Consider the following 23,681-nt stretch of genomic DNA (forward strand, 5'->3'; position numbering starts at 1 on the left):
ACTTTTTTGCCATACTAAATTGAACCTTATCACCGAGCCAGAAAGGTGTTCCTACCAGACTAGAGAAAACGGTCCACATGAGATAGCAAACCAAAGGCCCGTGTCCATGAATCTATAGGGCGGGCTCATGCGCGAATCACGGCGCGAAGCCGCGAACGCGAGTGTGGAGTCGATTTCGCTGAATAGCGAATTCAGACCTTAAAGTTGGTCAAGCAAATCTTTTGAATTAAAGAGAACCTTGTTCAAGTCCTTCTGTCAATCGTTCGTTCTACACCAGCGGCCTGTGGGTTAGTTAGAGAGCCCTCAGCGCCTTACGAGTCCTCTATAATAACATGTTTAGGGTGCTGATGGGGCTCCCTAGATTCTGCAGTGCATCTGGCATGTTCACCGACGCACACGTAGAGGACTTCCACGCCATTATGCGTAAAAAGATCATGTCCATCAGAAGCAGAATACAGGGGAGTGCCAACAGCATACTAAATATGTTAGCGGACAGGCCAGACAGTCTTTTACAAAGACATTGGATGTCCTCACTTATAAACCTCCATTCAGGCAGGGGATATATGTTTTTTTAAATTAGTGTGTAATAAAAATAGTTTTAATATAAATAACCTAGCTTTTAAGTAACAAACTAATAAATTTGGAATTTGGAACACCGTATCTGAATAAAGAAATTATTTATTATTATTTGTATGTCTTTTCCATATCACGGGACCATGGGGTCCCGGAGCTTTGGGAGGCGTACGTGGGGCCGAAGCAAACAGCGCAGAGGCCCTTTAAGCACAATGTGATACATCCGGAGATGGTCCCCGCCAGGTGCAAAGACTATTGCAGTGCAGCACTTTTGTGCTGCGATGGGAACTAAGGTCATGGGCTATTGATTTGAATGTTGGATGGACTGGATAATGGGCTATGGGGGGAGACTAGCGGACACCTGCCGTGACAATCAGTCTCAAAATTGTGTAAGAGAGGTGGTGACTCGCCAACTCATTTAGTGGGCCCTACAACGGCCGCACGCACAGTGCGACAATAGGGCAACACTTCAAAGCGGCTGTGAAGTTGTCGAGAGTCCCGGTGATCCGTTCAGCAGGCCGCCGGCGTTATGACATTTTACACTTCCAACCTGGAGCATAGGTCCCGCTCTTGCGACTCCACTCTGGCCGGCCAGTCAAGGCAAGCACAGAGGCGAGGGCCAGATGACAGGGCCCTCCGGAATAGGGGTCCGCGGTGTCGCCACTCACCGTCAGCTCGCCACAAGCTGCCCCCGCGGGTTTATTATTATTATCATTATAAATCTTGTCAGTAAATAAGAACAAAAAAACTGTACTCATCCTTTTCTTTTGGGTGCTAGTACTAGTGTAAGACAAAGATAGTATTATTATCTCTGTCTATGTTTGAAATGAGACAGTCCCTTGACAGACTATAGTATGACTGGATCGGTCGGGCGGGGAGAAATGACCAAACGGGATAGTCTTATGTATCTTTCAGTAGGAGTAGCAGAGAAAGCGCTGTTATTGTTTGTCCTTGTCACAGTCTTACATTTTTTTTAATTCCCCACCGTAAGGGCCCACCGCACTCATGCGCGAACCACGGCGCGAAGCCGCGAACGTAAAGGCCCCTCCAGACTATGTGCGTGATCGCGGCGCGACTTCGCGGAGAGAACATGTCGAGACGTTGACGTATGACTCCACACTCGCAAACTTCACGGCGATTTCGCAGTTTGGTTCTCGCCAAGATGGCGGAAAAGCAGCAGCTGATCGAGCTGAACTGCTAGTTATCTATGTCATCATACGTCATTTAGTTATTTTTCCATTTTGTTTTGTTGTAAAATAAAATATAGCCGCTTTATATAATTGACCGAAGCGTAGCGAAGGTCTACGGTTTGACTCGGGCATTTTGCTTTTGTATGGTCTCCTCTACAGGTCGCAATTCTCAACCGATTCTCGTGAAATTTTGTGACCGAATTCTATGATTAAATAGAATTTTTTTGTCGATCCGGTTTTTGGAAATTTTTCAAAATGGTGGAGTCGTAATAGCTCGCGCCTAAAAAAATAATCATAACAGTATTTTCTTTTGGAGATATGTTTACAGATTAAATGTCGAAAAATGCAGAAACTTTGTATTGCTGGTTTTGGCGGTATTTAGATATTTAGTTTTTACTCGAGAATGAGTAGCTGAATTTCGTCAGCTTAGGTAAGCACTATCATGGCGTGTTTTGCAAACATTCGCTTTATTCGATTGCACCGGGTGGTCCCTGGTTCGATCCCCAGTAATTGTATGCTGCTACGTAACTATTTGTATTTTTTACACTTAAATTTCGTATTGTTTTTTTATTTTTCTATTGTGAAATTGATTGATCAAGCGCGGGCTAAGCGTATTCGTTTCATTTTTACAAGCTTTTATTTAACTAGCCCTAAAATAATGTTTTATTTTTGTTATTTTGATTTTCTAAAGTGTTCTGAACGGCGGAGCCATACATTTAGTTAGCTTTAAGTGGTTCTCCTTATTCCGAATTTCATACAATTTTATTTACAGTTTTTCTTTTAAAATACGTACATTTCTTGCACCATAAACTTTGAGGTTTAAGTAGTATACATTCGTTTGTCTGAGCGGGTTTATGGAGCCAATTATTAAATAATATTATTGAAAAATTCAGTAAAAAATTGAGAAATTTTTACTCAACGAGTTTGGGGAGTGACCTTTACACTATCCATCTCAAACAAGATGGTGAAGTTGTTTAATAATAACTAACAAAGATGTCACTTTAACACAGGTGACCTAACTAAGTAGTGCCTAATGAGGGCTAAAGCGTATGAATTCGCCGCTAGGGGCGCTAGTGTAGATGGTGGTCTTTTCCATAGTTCGAAATGTCAAATGTCACTTGTCACTTCAATGACTGACAGCTGTTCTTTAGTCTTTTGGACCACCATCAACAGAGGCGCCAACTGGTGAGCAAAAAAACGATAGCCCTCATTTTCTCGAAAGGTGGTGACATCATGAGGTCGAAACGGGCCGATTTTTAGGGTTCCGTACCTAAAGGGTAAAAACGGGACCCTATTACTAAGAATAGACTCTTCTGTCCCTCTGACCGTCTGTCTGTCACCAGGCTGTATCTAATGAACCGTGATAGCTAGACAGTTGAAATTTTCACAAATGATGTATTTCTATTGCCGCTGTAACAACAAATACTAAAACGTACGGAACCCTCGGTGGGCGAGTCCGACCCGCACTTGTGCGGTTTTTAGAGTTTCGAGCGCTTGATTTCGTACTACTAAGCATTTCAATACTTTTAGAAATTCAAAAAATCAGCCGGCGCGGCGGCATAGGTTGGTTTGGGTCAGTTAGGGCAGCTACCAGATCCCGTGCTGCTACACGAAAATGGTCTTAGAAAACCTTCCCTCAATTTCAAATTAATGAAGATTGGGGTTTACAGATTTTGGAAAAAACAGGTAGGATGCGAGTAAAAGGTCATTTTTGACGTGAAACGTAAGGCGCACATCTTTAAAAATCCGTAAAGGGGCTCGGATCGAAAACCGATATCAACCGATATTAACGAATGTTATGGCAAGGTGGCGGTATATTATGAATGGTTTCGATATCAGTGTATCAACGAAAGTAGCCATTACGTGCTGCTGACATAGATGGCGCTGATACTGCGCTAGAAACGACGCATTCGGAGCTAAAATGACCCCTATTTGCAGTGTTTATTGAATAAATACTCATCTTTTTTCAATTTTAATGAAATATTATAAAAATAAAATACGCAGTATTATAAAAAGCTGGAAAAGAGTTAAAATGTGGCATTTCACGACTGCGTTTGTGCCGTGTGCACCGTGTGCGAAAATTAAGGCATAAAACGCTCAAATGCGCTCATACCTACAGGCTTTACAATATAGGGTCGGGTAAAGGCCGATATTCAAAGCGCGCTTTTTATACATGGCTCCTGGGGCGCCTTTTATATTGTAAAGATTATACATATAGGCGCCCTTTACACTGTAAGGTCTCTAAAGGTGTAAGGGCTCTTACACACAGGCTTTACATAGTAGGGGTGGGCGACGCCCGACATTCAAGCGCGCGAAGCGCGCCTTACGCAAAGGGCACCTGCGGCGCCTTTTTCCCTTACCTACAACCTTTTAACTGTAGGGTAGGGCAAAGCCCAACAGTCAAGTCTTACATACAGGGCGCCTGCTTTACGCTATGAGGTCCCTATGCGGTCTTCGCAATAACTTCCACGCCACGTTTCACATCAACCACTGCGGCTGTAGGTATCCCTGATATATACAGCCTATCACCATGTTTTTTTGATGCCAATCGATCCCAATCCTATCCACGATCAAAAGCTTGTATGGTACCAAAAAACTTCCGTCTAGAAAAGCTATAAATCGAGGAAAATTTTCCCATACAGTTTGTATGAGAATGAAAATTTTATTTATTACATGCTATTTTTTATGCTAATCGATTCCATTCCTATCCAGTATCAATAGTTTCATAGGGTTCAACTAATGGTAATCAGGTAATGTAATATTGTCTTCGGTTACCGCGATAGTTACTCATGAAATAAAACTATGAAAACGGATTATATAGCGTATATTGAATTTATAATATATCCCGACGTTTCGAACCCTTTACAGCGTTGGTGGTCAACGGGTTTTCAAAGTTTTATTTAATGGTAATGTACCTACTAAAAAGCCACAATTATTTTTAAAGCGGAATTTACAAACCTAGAATATATTATGCTGAAGCGATCAACATCAAAATCAAAGTGATAATAAGATTTCTCCCGAAATGGAAATTTTATGAAAAAAGTACCTATTGTCTGTAGCCATTCTACCCTCTTAAACGTAACAGGACTAATTACAGTCAATATATTCTTTATTCAAATAGGCCTAGCAACAAGCACTTTTAAATTGTCAAGTTTTAAAACCTTAATCCATGGAGACTATATAAAGGAGCCAAATCTCTATGTATGAAAAGCTCAGAATAATGACTAAAGCATAGAAGTCGGGCAAAACTGCTTCGCAAATATGTATATCCGTACTTTACTTCCTTACGAATTAGATAATGTGCCGAAAAGAGATGCATATATGCTTGTTATTTCTCATTTACGTACGGTGTCATAAGTTTGATAATTTGCTAGGGATGTGACTGTGTCGACTTTTTATATCGATAAATTATGCATAAGTTTATGTGCCGTGTAAAAGAATAATCACGAAATTGGCAAATTGATAATAGTCTGGCTAATGAAAGTTGAACCTGAAAAAACGCGGCAATTTCAAGAAATCTTTAGCAGGCGGCTCGTTGAAATTAAATTAAATGAAATGCGTGGAATACAAGGATTGCATAACTTTTATACTTTTTATAATTTTCATATTCTAAAAATCATTAAAAAGTATAAAAATTGTGCAATCCTTGGAATCAAAGAGCCGCCTGATATGAGGCTTAATGCATGTACCTAATATAGCTTTTATCTCATTTGCAGTCTACCACTCAGAACCGTCTAAGTATACCTCTCGTTTTTTTATCATTAGAAAGAAGGCGAGCGATCTTAACGTGTCGTTTTATCGAAAAACACTTTGAAAATAAGTCACAACAAATATAATATACGATCATTTACATACTTTTGGTTTCATAAGTAAAATATTGCTATATTTATAAAAAAACTTGTCAATAAAAAGACACGTGGAAATGGTTTACCGTTTTTTCTAATGCTAAAAGACTAAGTATAGTTTCTAGTCATGTACAGTCAGCTGCAGAGAAAAGGCACCCCCCCCCTGCATACAAAGTTCTGTAAATTAGTATGGACGTGGGGTACCTTTTCTCTGCAGCTGACTGTACCAAATAGGAAATAAAAAAAAAACGTTCGTGTAATATATTTTTTTATTTAATAATAGGGAATATTACGCGAAACTCGGCGTAGGTGGCGCCACTATCACAATCTGAGGGTCTATCGCGAAACAAGAAAATCGAACTTTCGTTATCTAACATCTCTGTCACTCTTGCGTATTCGAGCGATAAAGAGGCAGCTAGATAACGAAATTTCGGATTCAAGTTTTCCGGTAGGTCCCCTAAAAACTTGTCAAAAACCTGTTAAAGGTACAGTATGAATAAGTTACTCTACGGTGCACTAAAAAGCTAGTGCTGCACTCTGGTGGCAGAACATTGCAGTAATATCCCCTATTCATAATTCAGAATCTATTTTAATCATAATTCAGAACTTGAGCAAACGATCGCCTCTCTCAAAATGGACATTAATGACCGCGATCAGGAGATCCTGAGTAACGATATCGAAATATCAGGCATCCCGGAGGAGACTAACGAGCGTGCATTGCACCTTGCGCTTTCCGTATCTAACAAACTGGGTGTTACGTTGGACGATAAAGATATAGTGCATGCGGAACGCGCCGGACCACTGCGCCGCGGCGAGCCACAAGACGGCGGAGCTCCTAGGCCCCGTCCGCTGGTCGTGAGGCTAGCGCGCCGCGCGCAGCGCGATCAGTTGCTTGCCGCGGCGCGCGTTCGGCGAGGTATCACTACGGCCGACATGGGACTTACGTCAACTCCAAAAACCTTTTACGTCAACGAAAGGTTAACGCGTCATAATCGTCAGCTTTTTTACAAAGCCCGAACCGAAGCTTCGAGTAGAAATTGGAAGTTTGTATGGACACGAGATGGGTGCATTTACGCCCGGAAGGAGCCGGGAGGTCCGCGTCACCGATTACGAACTGAGGCTGATGTGGATAAAGTTTTTTGCTAATGACGATGTTTGCCTTTATAGCCACCTTTCAAATATTTTTAAAATGCTTTAGCTTCACTATATTGCTTGTACTTGTAATTATAACTGATTACTTTGTTAGTTCCCAAAAGTGTTGCTTTTTTTTATCGGCTAATTACTGGCTTTGTATAATAAACGTGTATATTAATGACCTTTTTATTTATATGTCAGTACGCTTACGTCACTTATTGTCATCTATAATACTTTCCTGTCATTCCGAAAAGTCTTATGTTACACAGTACACAATACAAAACTACACACAATATTATTATACTTATGAAATATTAATGTTTTATTTTGATTGGCGCCATATAACACTACTTTGTGCATACCTAAACCGCAACAAATTTATCCAAATAACTTTTTCATATAAAATTCAATTTTTAAAGAACAAAAAAATGACGATTGGATTATTGAACCCGGGATCACTCGGTTCAAGGCACGACGAGTTTCTCGTAGCCATGTCGCGGTTCAATGTCGACATTATGGCTATCTGCGAGACCTGGCTGCGTGTAGGCGAGGAGGCTCGCGCACCTGCTCCTGCTGGCTACCGTTTGCTCCACACCCCGCGTCCCGCGGACGTTCGCAGCCGCGGCGGGGGGGTTGGATTTTATCTCAGACGCGGAGTTAACGCGCGGGTTCTCTCGCATCGCATCCACCTGCGCATTCTGTAGAACAAATGTGGCTAGGTTTTAACATTAATGGTACAAAACTAGCCATCGGTGCCGCTTATCGGCCACCTTGGCTCAATCCTGACATTTTCATTGATGCTCTTTATGAAACTGTCTCGTCCCTTGGCGAATTCGATAATGTTATCTTGTTGGGAGATTTTAATATTAATCTTTTAGATATTCATGTAAGTAATTCAAAAAAATTGCTGGAATTCTTAACCTGCATGAATCTTACGCAATATGTCAACCAACCAACCCACTTTACGAAGCATAGCGAAACATTAATTGATCTCATTTGTTCTAACCTGCGAATTAGCAACGTTACTGTAAATTTTATTCCCACTCTTAGTAGTCATGCTTTTCTTACCAGTGAAATAAACATAAAAAAACAAAAAAATGCCACGGAGATTACTGACATATAGACCTATAAAGGATATAAAAGAGGAAAATTTTAATGAAGATATCATCACTATTACCAATGCATTGGAAAGTTGCATGAAGGGTAATGTGTCCGAAATGGTGGAGGCCTTCAATACGCACCTACTTTTGCTTTTTGATGTCCATGCTCCTATCAGACGAACCTATGTTAAAGATCAATCCTATCCGTGGATCACCTTTACTATTAAGGAGATGATGAAATTGCGTGATGACGCGCACTCTAGGAGCAAACTGACGAAATTAGATGCGCATATAAAATATTATAAAGAATTAAAACGAATAGTTAGCGTTGCAATGCATCGCGAAAAAACGGCCTATTTTAATCGAAATATAAATTTTATGAAAAACCCCCGTAAATTATGGAAAAACATAGAAAAAAAAGCTGCAAACTTTAAAAAAAATGACTCACAGTTGCCACCCCATCTCAGTAACCCTGAAAAAATTAACGAAAACTTATTGAACCTTCCGTGTAATAATGATGTTAGTATATCCCTTTTGACATTCTATGAGTTTCACAGATTTGACTCGCATATTTTCAGACTGAAGCCCGTAAGTGAAACATTAGTATTAAATTTAATTAAATCAATTACAACAAACGCACAAGGTCACGATGGTCTCAATATTAGTATGATTTCGCTTACTTTACCTGAATCCTTAGCAGCAATCACAACCATTGTCAATAACTCATTAGAGACTGGTACATTCCCTGAGCAGTGGAAAGTGGCAGTCGTAAAACCAATTCCTAAAAACCAGAATCCCAATGACTACAAAGATCTTCGTCCCATTAGCATACTTCCTGTCATATCAAAAATAATGGAAAAGGTAGTTTGCATGCAAATGACGGACTACCTTGAGGCAAACAACATCTTGCCGAAAAAACAATCAGGCTTTAGGAAGTCTCGAAGCACTGCAACCGCTCTCCTAGATGTTGTAGATGATATTTTGGCTGCACAAGATGCTGGCGAGACTACATTACTGGTCCTGCTTGATTTCTCACGCGCATTTGACACAATTAATACCTCTCTCCTCCTATCTAAAATGGCTTTCTACGGGTTTGACAATTTATCATTGAAGTGGTTTCACAGTTATCTCAGCGGTCGTAAACAGTATGTTAAAATTTGTAATGATGATGGCACAGAGATGGTTTCTAGAACCCTGCCGGTCACCAGAGGTGTTCCTCAAGGCTCGATTTTGGGACCCATCCTGTTTAGCTTATATAGTGCAGATGTCATCAATCACATAAAACACTGCAACTATCATATATATGCGGATGATATACAGTTGTATGCATCGTTTAAAGTAAATGATATCAGTGCGGCTGTACAAAACCTAAATGACGATTTAAATAACATAAACAGGTGGTGTGGCCAAAATATTCTACACTTGAACCCATCAAAATCAAAATTCATGTTGCTAGGCACACGGAAGCAAATTGATAAAGTTGCAGCACTTGATCCTGTAGTTTCTATAAAAGGCGCTCCTCTTGAAAGAGTCGTTGAGACTCGAAACCTGGGTCTTGTGATGGATGAATGTCTAAGGTTCGAAAAACATATTTCTGAAACTATGCGTAACTGCTTCTATCGGCTTAAAGTGCTGTACGGGATTCGCGAGTGTTTGTCTGTTGATATGCGCATCAAATTATGTGATACCCTTATTCTGTCGAAATTAAATTATGCTGATGTAGTGTTTGGCGAGTGTTTACTAGCTAAGACAAAAAAGGTACTGCAGCGAGTACAAAACGCATGTGCACGGTTTTGTTTCCCTGTCCCACGACGAGCACATGTTTCGCCGTTTTTAAACCAGCACGATCTCCTAAATATGAATTCACGTAGACATCTACACTTTTCCACATTGTTGTTTGGAGTCATAAAAAATAAAGAACCCTCGTACCTACATGACAAGCTTAACTTCTCGCAGCGCGCCATAAGACACGCATCACGACTCACTTTTCCTCCACACCGCACGGTTGCCTTCCGTGGCAGCTTTCGTTTCGCTGCCACCAAGTGTTGGAATGATTTGCCACAACCAGTACGTAATTCGAAAACCGTGTCCACCTTTAAAATTCACCTCCGTAAATTCATACTGGCTAAGCAAAAATGCAACACTTAGGCAACCGTGCACACTCAGTCACTCACACACAAATCGCATAGACACTTACATACATACATACACACGAACATTCATAAGACTTAGGTATAGGCTAATTTTAATTAAGTAATTTGATTGTTATTTGTATTTAAGCTTTCCCTTATTTATTTTTTACATTGTGTTTACTAGTCCATCTACTGGGCCTTACTGAAAATCAGCGTCGCGGAGTGTGCCATGTTGGCTCACACCGTGACACCAAGCTGAGTAAGGACCATTTAGCGCAACCTCATTCTGTTTAATTATTTCTAGTTTTAGTCTTGTTATGTTGTGCTAATAAATGCTTTTTCTTTCTTTCTTTCTTTCTATTCCTCGTCCTTTGGAAATCTGAAATAAAAAGTTGAGTTTTGTGACCAACAATATTAATAAAAGGAACATTCATCAATGATCATTAACGTCTTTTTTATTAGGGTTCCGTACCCAAAGGGTAAAAACAGGACCCTATTACTAATACTTCGCTGTCCGTCTGTCTGTCACCAGGCTGTATCTCATGAACCGTGATAGCTAGACAGTTGAAATTTTCACAGATGATGTATTTCTGTTGCCGCTATAACAACAAATACTAAAAAGTGCGGTCCCCTTGGTGCGCGCGTCCGACCCGCACTTGACCGGTTTTTAGTATTAAACTATAGTCTGGCAAACACAATCTGTCAGTAAGTAAGAACAAAGAAAACTATAGGTACAGTCGAAGGCAAAAATATCGATCCAGACAAATGGCTTAAAAATATGTGAACACGATTTTATTGACTGAGCGTACACATATTTTTGAGACTTTGGGAATGTATATATATTTATGCCCTTGACTGTACCCATCAATTAAAATGAGACAGTCCTGGGCCAAACAATAAGAAAGCTGTAAATGTCGATAGGTTATTGATCTGAGGTCGATACATCACTATGCCAAAAATATAACCTTTCATACTTAGCAGAAAAGTTCGAAAATATATGCAAAAATCTATATAGACTTGAATGCAAGTAATAATTACATAAACAACATATCGATTTCTGTTTAGGGTCAGGTCCTATAAATTAATTTCTTCAAAATTGAACAAAACTCACCGATTAAAGGTTATCGGTTCGTGCGTATTTTCTTTTCTTCCTGTATGCGATTTACAGCCCTCGATCACACAAGACATTATCTCAAAGGGAACTTCAAACCATTACAAATAAAAACTCAGCACGTTTTCCAACAATCTTTCAGGAATAGCAACAATATAATTAAAATAAACCAAGATGACCGCTGAAACATCCCGAAATATTTCAACTAAAATAATATGACTATGTCAAGTTGTTACAGTTGACACCTACCTGTGAAATAACGAACATATATTTTATTTGGCTGGATTATATTATAGAACCACATAGGACCATTTGACATTTCCCTCAGTTCATCTTATGACAATACTGAAAAAAACGAAAGAACTTGCGGATTGTTGTCTCACTCACTCATAGACAAAAAGTAATAACGTGTTGTGAATACGATATCTTTTACCAAGCTTTTATTTTTGCCCGGCTTCTTTGCTTTAGTCATTATTCTGAGATGAAAAGTGTCCATCAAAAAACAGTAATTAGGCGGCGCCACCATACACCGAAATACTACCAAAAACAACCTACGTAATTTGGTCGGGTTATTTATTGCCTTATGTCCCAGAGCCTAACTAGCGCCACCGGAGAGATTAGGAACTATTATTTAAAGCTAAAAGCGATCACTTTTGCAACAATTCTGCCTTAAGAGATTGGCATCCTTTCTATACCATCCATACCTTAATCTAAATATCAGAGCAATTTATTGACGCAGTTGTTATTATTTTTAAAAACATTGAATTATTATAGATATGTCAAACTTAATAATAAGAATTCACAATATGAGTCAATAAACCAACAAAAAACGGGGAACTAGGCGCGAAGGCGTGAACAATCTGCGAAATCGACTCGACGCTACACTTACGTTCGCGGCTTCGCGCCGTGATTCGCGCATGAGTGTGGAGGGCCCTTAAGCGCTCCAGACTACGCGGCGCGAAGTCCCGAACGCGATGGAGTCGATTTCGCCTTCGCGCATGAATGTGGAGGGCCCTTTATGGGTAGGCCGCTTCTATAGGATCCTGCCTTCTATGTATATAATTATAAATCTCAACTCAGTTTCACACATGACATTTATGACAAATAGCTAAAAGAAAATTATTCTATTTTATTTATTTATTTATAGAGACGCAGCGTCTTTTGTGTAGCATGTGTGTAACTGTTAAGTTTAAAGCAAGCAAATAATTATTTTGGGATAGTGTTTTCTAATATTTCCAACTGAGCTTTTAAGCTCAGTATTATTAAATACTAACTAGACAGCTTTTATTCAAATTAAACATTGCGATCATGGTATTGAATACTAACAAATACTAGTAAGTTAATATCTGAAGTTTTCTCTTTATAATATGGAAGCTTGGAAGCCGGACCCCGATCCAGACACAATTGTTGACCAATTGATACAAAAATATGATGCGACTTCTATGCCGGTGCCAGATTTTGAATCTGACCCACATCTTCTTATTTCAAAGGTTGGACCACTTGTAACTTAGTTGAGTATCATTCTTCCAAGTAGATAACAACACTTAATAGTATGTTACATGTTTTAGGTCCGAAAACACTACATGGAATATGTGATTAAATTATTGTCTATAAACTATGAAAATAACCAGAAATTGCTGAACAAAAATATATATTTGCCCAGTGCTATATGGAGGTGTGCCAAAAATATTGAAACATCTGCTGTTCAAGCTAGTATGGTAGTGCAGCTTTACAGGAAGAATATCCAGAATGTGGTCTGTGTTACATTTTTTCAAATATTTTTACAGTTCTGTTCATACCTGTGTGTCTGATTTGTAGTTTTCTGATGATGATGCAAACCATACTGAGAATTTCAGAATTCTTTTTACTGCAGGGTCATTCCAAAGTGATGGGTGGGACATTTTTACTCCATTTTTAACTACACTGATTTATTTCTTCCTAACAACTACAATATTTTAATTAAATACTATATAATCATAAACCCAAATAATTATTTTATACTTCCCCATTGAAAAAAGTAATAGTGTATTTTTTATTATTAGAAATAGATGGTATTAGAATTGTGACGGGTGGGACATCAAATGGCCCCTCCTATGTGAGGTTACTGAGACACTTCGCAAATTGTAACAAACTATGCAACTGTTATTAAAGAGCTTTTTTATATATTGTTTCTAAGATTGTCTGAATTAGGTACATATATTTTTATACAATGAAATTTATGCAATTTGTAAAAAAGTAATAAAAATGCTCATAGCTTGTGAGGAGTGGGACAACACCTTGTGATGGCATGATAATTACTACTATAGGCACAATAAAAAAATATTAAAATGCAAAAACCAATAAAATTCGAATCAAATTCATTGATTCCTAAAAATATGATTTATGAACTTTAGATATTGATTTCAATGTAAAACAGTTTATGAATTTATCACCTGTGGTATCGTTTTCGCTGGAATGACCCTGTACAAATATATCACACAATATACATATCTTTCTTTCTTATCTAAAGGCTAAAATCACCAACCATGTAACTCCATTTTATGGACATAGGGATTTGCTACTTTAGCCAACAATATCTAAAGTTGCAAACCTCTTAACTTCTTGCAAAGGATTGGTTTGTTACTTTAGCTTACAATATGACATAAATTATGTCATTATTTTATGTTTTGACATTCCAGATAAAAGAATTAAAGAATGACACCAAAAAAGGGAAATTAAACAAGAAATTATATGACTGTCTACACAGACCACCAGAAAATGAGAAAAGACTACAAACAGACTTTAAAACTTCAGATAACTGTAACTGCCAATGCAAGTGTAATGACAGAAAGAAACGCCGCAGAATGTCTAATACACATAATGTGACTGATACATCAATTGATAATTCATTTCATATCAATAATGTTGATTCACTTTGTATTCAGAGTATGCAGCATTCCAATCCACTCCACCCACTTACTAGTTCTGTGCTGCTACCAACAACTACAGCTACTGATATAACACAAACTGTTTCCAATCAAGGTTCATTAAGCTATATAAGCCCACCAAAGGCTATGGAAACACCATATTCTGATGAATTAGCAGAGCAGTTGGAAAAGCTATTTCATAGTGATCCCAATGATGATGATTTGTTTGAAGGTACACTCTGTTCTAATGATTATGTTTACAATGACAGTGCAAAAAAGGTTCCAGTTGATCACATGACATGTCCTCCCATTTCTCAGACCCAAGTTACCAATAGCACTGTAATAGAAGCTCATGAAGCTAAAATAAAATCGTTAGATGAAAGAGTGGCTTCACTGGCTGGTTTGTTAGCCAACTCTACTGATAATCCTGTGCCTCAGCAAACAATTGATGACCAAACTAGAACAGACACCCAAAAATCCAGGAAACAGAATCCTGGCAAGTGGTTGTGTGAGGAGTATTTTCTTAAAGTCCGTTTGTATGAATTGTTGGACTTAATAAGGGAGACTAACAGGATGGGTCATATGCGGGTATGTACATTACCATGTCTTATGTCATTTCCACTAGTTACAATCAAGATGTTACCAGGTAACAACTGTTTTTTTCTCACCCGTTCCTACCACTGAAAAAAAAAATTGCTTTGGTTCCCAATAGTTACTAACAACATGATTACATGATCCATCAACAAACACAAAAAAATGTACAATACTAAGTAATAAATATGGAGTGCGGTAAAAAAGCTAGTTATTGGGTAGGTTTTCGCGGGCTTGGTTTCCGCAACTCGACGTCATATATAGTTATTGGGTAAAGACTTGAAAATGAAAATAGTTAAGGAGAATTTAATTAGTGAAAATTTATCTAAGATTCTAAGGTATTATTAAATTGGACAAATTATGATTACATATCTTAATCTCTGTTTTATTGTTTTTCTATAGATTAAGGATTTATTCCGAGACCTGTTTGGCGAAGACAGTGATGATGAAGGGGTGGTTTCACCACTGGATGAGACACCGGAATTTGTTGTTAGTTGCAAAGAGCGCATAGCCCCATGGGTTGTTAAGCTGTTAACCCCATACTATACTAAGGGACGCATAAGGGGCAAAGCTCTTTTTAAAGCTTTAGCAAAGCATTTAATAAAATTGATATACCAGTGCAGTAGGTACCCTGGTAAGTAAATTGACCGTTATTGAATTGAATTGAATTGAAATTCTTTATTTCGAACTTGACGTCCATAGGGTTAGGTCATACAATAACTTAATCTAGAGTTAGTATTACAAGTAATTAGACAAAACAAACAGAACAAAACATTACATAACAGAACATTACATTTATAAGTTTCGCGGCGGAGCAGCAACAGGTGCGTGTAGCTGCATGTACCGCTTGACTAGGGGCGAGTCCCAACGCTGCGCCAGCGTACTTAGGATGCTGTTCGTGCTGTTTCGGCTGCGATTGAGGAGTGACGCGCATCGCTTCCTCATGATGGCATAAAAACAGTCTGTTTGAGCCACAGCAAACATCGCTGAGGCACTACAATACCGCGGCAACCTGAACAGCATCCTAAATGCATCATTGTATTGAACACGCAGAGCGCCGTACGCCCTCTGCGTAAAGTTAGCCCACAGACCGCACGTGTAGAAAGTTTGACAAAAAGCTTTGAACAATATTAACTTTACTTCTTTACTACCACGTGCAAACCTGCGGGCCAACATGTTACAGCGGACACACAGCGCTCGGCGCTCCCGCTCGATGTCCTCGACGTCAGACAGTGTGTCTGTGACCCAGTGGCCCAGGTACTTAAATTTATCCACTCTCTTTAACGGAGTTCCGCAAAGCTTAACCTCCTGCATTTGGTAACTTTTGTTGCCTGATTTAAATTGCAAGAGCTCGCTTTTAGACGCGTTGTACCTAAGCCCATGGGCCTCAGCATACGTTTCACAAATGCCTAACATTTTTATTAGACCCCCCATCGAGGGGCTCAGCAGCACCATGTCATCAGCATAGCTTAAGTTGTTGACACACATGTCCTCTATGTGACATCCTACACAAGCGCTGCTGAGCTCCTCGATGAGGCCATTTATATATAGATTGAACAATGTAGGAGAGCTCAATCCACCCTGTCTGACCCCGCACTGCATCACGTACTCCTCGGACAAGGCACCCGCCCACTTTACACAATTTTTTTGGTTACCATACCAATACTGAAAAAGAGAGATGACGTCACGGGGGACCGTCGTCTCCTTGAGTAATTTCTTCCACAATAGGTCGTAAGACACCATGTCAAACGCCTTCGACAAATCCAAAAAACAGGCAAATATCGGCGTCTCGCGTGACGTATAGTAATGGACGGTCTGCTTTAGACATAGGATTGCGCTTTCGGTCGATAGACCCGGCCTAAATCCGAATTGAGCATCATTTAGTTTAATATTTTGTCCTAAAATATCATCAAACAAACCGTCCAATACCTTAGCCACAACAGTGGCGAGCGATATAGGCCTGTAATTGGACATGTCAGAGGCGTCCCCGGTTTTATTTTTTATGACAGGCACAACTATTGTTTTCATAAGTTCTTCAGGTAGGTAACTGTGACTAATACATAAGTTATAGAACATTGATAAAACTACTGGTAAATGCACACCACCCGCATGCTTGAGATGCTCAATACTAAGGCCGTCATGTCCCGGTGATTTTCCCCTATGCATCTGACTAATTTTACTAGCGACTTGCTTGGCCGAAAATCTAACGAGCGGGGTACCGACTTCATCCTCAGTATCAAGCATCCCAAACGCTTGGCGTGTGGATCCATCTGTGAAGTGTCGCTGGAAAGCATTAGCGATGGCAGTGGGTTCCGAATAGTTGGCGACGCTCACAGGAAGGCCCGCCCTAGGATTCAATTTAGCGGTATTTTTCCAGAATTTTCCAAAGTTCCGATTCGAATAATTTTTAGCAATAATGTCCATTTTTATATCATGCTCATGCTTTTGACAGTACTTCAGCTTGTTTTTAAAAAGTTTTTTAGTTTCACTCATCTTACTGTAGACATAACCAGAAGTCGGTTTACCATACACTACCCACCATTGAAACCAAAACCGGGCCTCCCGGTGAGCCTCACCGACGTGTAAATTCCAGCCCGTTATGTACCTATTCTTTCCACGCTTAACATACTTATAAGATTCTTTCGCGGCTAATTTGAGTACAGATATAATGTTATTATACAAATCTCTTAACTTATTTTTATGATCGGTATTTGAACACATTTTATCTGCACAGGCAGAGAATTCAGTAGGAAAGTGAATAAACTTTAGTTTGTTCGTACAATAATTTGTATATTTTTCTACTTGTAACAAATCCCTTTCTCCCCATTGCACCCTATCAATCGAACACGATTGGTTAGTTTGAACTTTCGCCTTAATCATCTTAAAATCACATTCCAATAACAAAGGGTAGTGGTCGGACCAATATACGTTGTATAACACCGCCGCACTAACAACCGTGGAACGTGCAGCGCTTGTCACCACACAGTGATCAAGCCATCGTCTAGATCCGTGGGCATCACTGACAAAAGTGTAGGTATCACTCGGTAACATATCCATATCTACACATGACAGGTACTGTTCGGAGCAAAAACTTAAAAGTTCCCGTGAGAACGACTCACCCGGGTGCGCGTTGAAGTCCCCAAGCACGAAGACGGATTCCACATCGTTACTTTCCACAATCGATTGAATTTCACCTAAACATTCCGTAAATTCACTTACGTTATCCGCGCAGTCAGTCGGCATATATACCGACATAACGATCACAGACCGGTCATTGAGTACTACCTTGATAGCCACTAGCCTCACACTATTGCACTGAATGACAGCAACACACGGAAACAACGCCTTCCTCCACAGTAGCGCTACGCCGCCGTGTGGTCTCCCTCGAAGTACTTGCGCTGATGAATCAACCGCTGACTTGCCCGTAAAAGCAAATTCCTTATCAATGGTGCCAAGGAAAGAGATATCATGTTCCATCAACCATGTTTCCTGCAATCCGATTATTCCCGCAGTGTGACACAACTTACGCACACATTCCACAGATCTAACAATATTTTTACAATTAAAGCTTATTAATTTTGTCGTATCTTCCATTAAAAAAGAACAATACAAATTTAGTTAATATCTTCATTTCCATTATTCCGCGAAAAATTCACAAAACGACGAAACGCCACCCCATCTGGCCAGAAGTCATCCCTTAAAAATAAATCTAATTTATGTTTGGGTACAAAGACTTTGTAGGCATCATAATCTTTTTGAATTTTCATCGTCATTTTATGCAACCTCACGCTAATACTAGTTTTACTCCTTATATACTCGGTAATATCACCCGCGGCCGTCTCTTTTGCAACATTATATATATAAACAGGGACTTTGATATCCGCCGCCTTAAACTTATTCTCAGAGGATAGTATTGCTTTTCCCTGTTGCCCAATAAATTGGTTTCTAAGTTTCTTTCTTTGAACCAGTAGCCAGTCTCCATCAGGAACCTGCGGTTTAAAAATACCACCCTCCGCTACTTTAGAATAAGGTGTATTTCGTTGCAAGTGACACGTCTCACTCGTATCGTTTTGTCTCTGCGGCTCGATCTCGGGTGGCGATGTTATACGCTCAGCTGGCGGGTGAGTCATCGCCTCGCGCGGCGCAGTCGGGGCCGCCGGCGACTCAGACGGTTTTTTGCTGCTCAAGCGCTCGCTAACAGGAGATGTGGGTACGCTAGATGTCGGAACCGTGCGCAATATTTGAGTACCCTCCGTTGACGAAAATGTATTTATTTGTTTTTCATCAAACTTTTCTACGGACACCTCGGAATCATTTGGTTCATGTCGCAGGCCCATTGGGCCACTATTACACTCAAAGCTATTATTACCAACATATGCCCCTCTTTTGTAGTTTATGTTTCCCACGTAGTTATTTACTAACGACGTTTTCTTGAGGTTATCTAACTCGGCCTTCACTAATTCCAACTCTTTCTTGGTGGCAGTTTCATTGATTAACATATCGGTTTGACTTCGCAATTCAACAAGATCACGTAGAATCTTTGAAGCGTCTAGATGGCTAAACGTTACGGGCGGTAATTTGTGCAACTCTCTAGCCACAAAAACTGGAATTTCGTCCACGTTACTATTTTTCATCGTGACAATTATGTCGTCCAAATCACGATTTCCTTTTCCATCGCCCTTGCGTTTTGTCAGTTCCTTTGTCTTAGACAAGGATTCAAAAAGTAACCGTTTTGCAGTTGCGATGTCGCTTTCAGAAAATGCAGTAACACATATACGTCTCAAGCTCGGTTCATCCATTAGATGCTGTTTGTTGCTAATATACGACAATACCTCGTTTATCACTAAATTACACGATCCACACTTCACGAGATTAGACATTGTTAATAATAACAACCACACCACTCGCGCTCACTACCGTTCGTATGCGCGGGCGACGCGAGACTGTGAATCAATAACAATGACATACAAACTTTATTACTTTGGTTTTACAGAAACCTCCCTGTGCATGCGGGTTTTAATTTTAATAAGTATTATTATCTGTGGTGGCATAGTGATACCTTCTAGCGGTCCACCATACAAGAAAAGTTTTGGAAAAAAATCATTTTTCGTACAAGCTTTTATCGCTAATAGTGCTTTTCTTACCACAGGCAACTATTCGTATTCGTTTATTGCAGTCGTGTGCAATGCATTATGTCTAGGACTTATTACTATGGTACATGAACCCGGATAGGGTGAAGCAATTTACTACTTATATCTAACACATAATTTACAGTAAGAATAATCAAATCGTAATATTCATAATAAGTCACATAATTTACTTACATACATGTTTAACATAAAATTTAAGTCTCGGGAATTTGAAAATATCTATAAGTCGGGAATGTGGACTATTTCTATGCATTTGTAAGCGTGATTTTGGCAGTGCTAGTCTGTTTTTATGGCGCGTTTTAATGGTGCGGTACTAATACTCTAAACTAATACTCATCAAGACAATTCTAAAAATCCCAAACATGTTGCGTTGTTTTATCACACAGTTCCTATGGCCACCTCCTGTTTCCATCATCAGATCAGCTCCTTGTCATCATAATACTGCATTGTCATCCGATTTACATATGTATACAAACAATCGGGAAGTCAATATTAGCTTCCAAGATTTGACCCATAGCAGGATGTGAGATGCTAGAGGTTATTACAATAATTATTATGCTAGGGTGGTCACTGTTGCATTTACACAGTAGATTTACTAGTTAAAATTATTAAATGCCACTATGTTTATGATTTCAGATGAATATGAAGTAAGCAGCTTTGTGACAGATTTCCTGAATAATCATAAGATGATAAGGTGTGAAGCAGATTTCAAACAGTTCAGAATTGAGAATTTGTGAAAAGTAAAAGTTGATGATGAAAAGTAACAGTTTTAATACAACAATTGCCAGCTGTGTTGGATATCCTTAATTCTTAACTAAACAAGTAGATAGTTTTATTTACTGCTTACTGCTAGGTTTCTCTGCAGACGTCTTGTCTGGTTGCTCTTGGCATAGGCGTCTCCCATAGTTAAGTGTACCCAAGTAAACACACTTTTTTTTATTTTAACTGTCTTTTCAGTTCATATTGACAAATAAACTTGTCTTGTTCCTCAGTTATTTTTTTCTTTTGGGTTCATCACCAGTGTTGTCATTTATCTTTCTTTTTTCAGGCTTAACAAACCACCCTGTTAGGGTTTTCTGTCTAGACTTATTTTTCTGGGCTAAAGTTATTATTTTGTTGCAATCGGCTGATTTATTTCTTGAATTATTAACGAGTGTTGAAACTGGATGCCAGGATAGCATATTGACTGGTTTCAAATATTCCAGAGCCATGTGTGGATCAACATCAGAAATGTTGAGCCAAGCCTGAAACCATTTATTACTTAATGCTTATCGCATAAACTTGAATTGCTGGGGTAATATAAAAAAGCAGAATGAATGGTATGAGTCAATGTTAATGCAACACATTGTAGTCAACTTTGAATAGTTTGTGGGGTTGTGGTTCTACTAAACATACAAAAACAAGAACAAATTATGGTAGTAAGGAATGTACATATACTATACATACATCAATTTGATGTTTATTGTCCAATATAGCCGGCATTCTGTGGTGCAGCCAGTTGAGAGTGCTGTTCGAGTCCATGGTGATCACTGAATAAGAGTATATTATAACTTCCTCATTTTGCCATACATGGTACAAGCCAGCCATGTGCAAAAGTTTTATCCCTTTCCAGCCGTTTTCATCATCATAGGAATTATTCCAAGTTCCTGGATCATCCACCTATAAACACAAAATTTTAACAAAAAAATTTGTTTGCCTCCTACCTCATAAATAGATTAACCACATATTCATATAACATATTTTAAAAATCATGTTTACCTTAATATTTTTATTCTGGGGAGAATATATGTAGTAAGGCTGTTTATTTTTGCTAGCCTTATCTGTAGTTTGCCATTCATAAAACCCTTCTACAACAATCGCACATCTACCCCCGTCTTGTAAAATAGGGCCATAGAGCTTTGACCCTTGTATGCCTTCTAAGCGGCAATTATTGGTACTCAAATTATGATTTCTATAATCACCCTAGAAAAAAAGAACAGTCAACAAAATAACCCATAAATCCAAGTGTGTTATCACTGTTATTAGCTCCTGTAAAATGGTAATGCATTGACAAAAAATTGCATATTACATACCTTGTGCCAAGGAGGTATAATTCCCCACATCATAGGTTTTACGATCCTGCTGGTTCGAGCTGCAGTTTTGAACTTGCTGGCTGAGACCAAAACGGGAGTAACGTCAGTGGGAGCGATGTTATATGAAGGTTTATACTCCCTACCATCATTATGTTCGTGCATCCATTCAGGTTTGCAGTGCAGATCACCGGGTTTTGGCTTATAGCTGCATGCGCACATTACTTGTTCTTTATTAAGCGATCTAAAAACAATAATAAAATCGAGAATATTATTTACTGCCATATACTTCTTTACCCCATTGATGTTATTTGTACGTACAATCCAGTACGGCCACACATAGTAAATTAGTACAGCGAAGAAATTAAACTAAAACACTCGGTTTGTATTTTCAATCAGTAGTTTGTGCCGCCAACCCAACCGATTCGACAAAAAAAAAAGCAACTTGTCTCTTGAGATAGACTGTTCGAGCTAATTATATTTACGCTCGAAATAAGTATGGATGGTATAGAAAGGACGCCAATCTCTTATGGCAGAATTGTTGCAAAAGCATGAATCTAGTATAACTGGATCGGTCATGAGGAGTGGGGGAAAATGACCGAACGGGATAGTCTTATGTATCTTTCAGTAGGAGTAGCAGAGAAAGCGCTGTTATTGTTTGTCCTTGTCATAGTTTCACTTTTCCACCGCTGCCACAACCGAGGTTGTGGCAAACAAATATGTACGTGACATGTCATGTTTGTTCGTTGCTTGTTTAATTATCGTTGTTTTGTATGAAATTGTGCTTTCTCATATGAAATATAGTGATGGTTAGCGTTTCGAATGCTTGAACTTTGATAAAATACTGGTGAATTGTTCTGTAATCGGCTGTAATAGCCGCTCTGAGCAAAAATATGAGATCATAACCTTTCACACGTAAGTACGGTATTTTACACCTTCCTCTTAACGCAATATGTGAGAATAACATCGTAAAATTACGTTACACTCAAAGCAATGTAGAATCAAACGATTTCAATAAAAATATCACAATTATTTACGCAAATTAACAAAACATTATTTGTAAAATTATCCGCCCAAATTACGTAGGTAGGTAGGAGTCTGAGGTCAGCCATTTTTAAACTTCTTCTTAATTTAGCTGCATAACAATCATGTTAGGGATACCAGATGAAAATATCATAATTTTATGGGTAATTTTGACCTCAAAGTTTTTTCGTACTTCTAATTCCAAAAAATAAATAAACAAATGTTGTGGAGATTAAATATGGTGTACATTAATTGGTGTGATTGCGATTTGTGATTTCTTTAAATTTAAACCCATAATACATTTTATTTTACGTTTTATTTACTAAACATGTTTAGTTTTGTACCACCTGCGCGAATTATAGGAGGTATTTCATTGTTTATACGCCTAAAAAGAACGGCCCATTGTCATTTTATTTAACAATTTTTTAATACCGTCAAACAAGCTAACTTTGCCTCCAGGGTAATCGCCCCAACGTGATATCAAATATTGGGGTAATTTTTACCAATATGGTATCCCCACGTTTATGACGTCATCTATGTCTATCCCTTACGGGCGCACGCGTATAGCTGGTCTATGTAATGCTAGGTCTATGTGCAAAAGTGACCGCTTTCAGCTTAAAATAATAGTTCCTAATCTCTCCGGTGGCGCTAGTTAGGCTCTGGGACATGAGTATAACCTAGTATAACATGTAAGGCAACAAATAACCCGACCAAATTACGTAGGTTGTTTTTGGTAGTATTTCGGTGTATGGTGGCGCCGCCTAATTACTGTTTTTTGATGGACACTTTTCATACATAGAGATTTGGCTCCTTTATATAGTCTCCATGGAAATAAGCTTGAAAAATGAAATGTTTCA

General features: G+C 38.9%; 3 protein-coding genes across 3 annotated transcripts; 2 read left to right on the forward strand and 1 right to left on the reverse strand.

Annotated features, from left to right (window-relative positions):
• The first annotated feature begins 332 nt into the window (after window positions 1-332).
• Window positions 333-6,754, forward strand: LOC134747798 (uncharacterized). Its single transcript, XM_063682439.1, has 2 exons — window positions 333-423; window positions 6,213-6,754. Exons 1-2 carry the CDS (start codon window positions 333-335, stop codon window positions 6,752-6,754), a joined length of 633 nt encoding a protein of 210 aa, XP_063538509.1.
• Window positions 6,755-12,185: 5,431 nt separating this feature from the next.
• On the forward strand, window positions 12,186-20,472 carry LOC134756319 (uncharacterized). The gene is made up of 5 exons (XM_063693152.1): window positions 12,186-12,575; window positions 12,654-12,839; window positions 13,764-14,579; window positions 14,985-15,216; window positions 20,369-20,472. Exons 1-5 carry the CDS (start codon window positions 12,453-12,455, stop codon window positions 20,467-20,469), a joined length of 1,458 nt encoding a protein of 485 aa, XP_063549222.1. The 5' UTR covers window positions 12,186-12,452; the 3' UTR covers window positions 20,470-20,472.
• A 252-nt stretch (window positions 20,473-20,724) lies between these two features.
• Window positions 20,725-22,256, reverse strand: LOC134756328 (abasic site processing protein HMCES). The gene is made up of 5 exons (XM_063693163.1): window positions 22,123-22,256; window positions 21,805-22,045; window positions 21,491-21,694; window positions 21,179-21,391; window positions 20,725-20,976 (listed from the first exon to the last, which is right to left on the reverse strand). Exons 1-5 carry the CDS (start codon window positions 22,140-22,142, stop codon window positions 20,725-20,727), a joined length of 930 nt encoding a protein of 309 aa, XP_063549233.1. The 5' UTR covers window positions 22,143-22,256.
• Window positions 22,257-23,681: the final 1,425 nt, after the last annotated feature.

The sequence above is a fragment of the Cydia strobilella genome, chromosome 1, assembly GCF_947568885.1.
Source record: "Cydia strobilella chromosome 1, ilCydStro3.1, whole genome shotgun sequence".
Classification (NCBI taxonomy): Eukaryota; Metazoa; Arthropoda; class Insecta; order Lepidoptera; family Tortricidae; genus Cydia; species Cydia strobilella.

Bases quoted from the DNA above. Each gene is read 5' to 3' on its own strand.
- LOC134756319 (XM_063693152.1), top strand. From the start codon at position 12,453: ATGGAAGCTTGGAAGCCGGACCCCGATCCAGACACAATTGTTGACCAA. The intron at 14,580-14,984 runs GTATGTACATTA...GTTTTTCTATAG, and splicing joins ACAGGATGGGTCATATGCGG to ATTAAGGATTTATTCCGAGA. The intron at 15,217-20,368 runs GTAAGTAAATTG...TTATGATTTCAG, and splicing joins CCAGTGCAGTAGGTACCCTG to ATGAATATGAAGTAAGCAGC.
- LOC134756328 (XM_063693163.1), bottom strand. From the start codon at position 22,142: ATGTGTGGCCGTACTGGATT. The intron at 21,695-21,804 runs GTATGTAATATG...CTTTTTTTCTAG, and splicing joins TTATACCTCCTTGGCACAAG to GGTGATTATAGAAATCATAA. The intron at 21,392-21,490 runs GTAAACATGATT...TTGTGTTTATAG, and splicing joins CCCAGAATAAAAATATTAAG to GTGGATGATCCAGGAACTTG.
- LOC134747798 (XM_063682439.1), top strand. From the start codon at position 333: ATGTTTAGGGTGCTGATGGGGCTCCCTAGATTCTGCAGTGCATCTGGC. The intron at 424-6,212 runs GTAAAAAGATCA...ATCATAATTCAG, and splicing joins GGACTTCCACGCCATTATGC to AACTTGAGCAAACGATCGCC.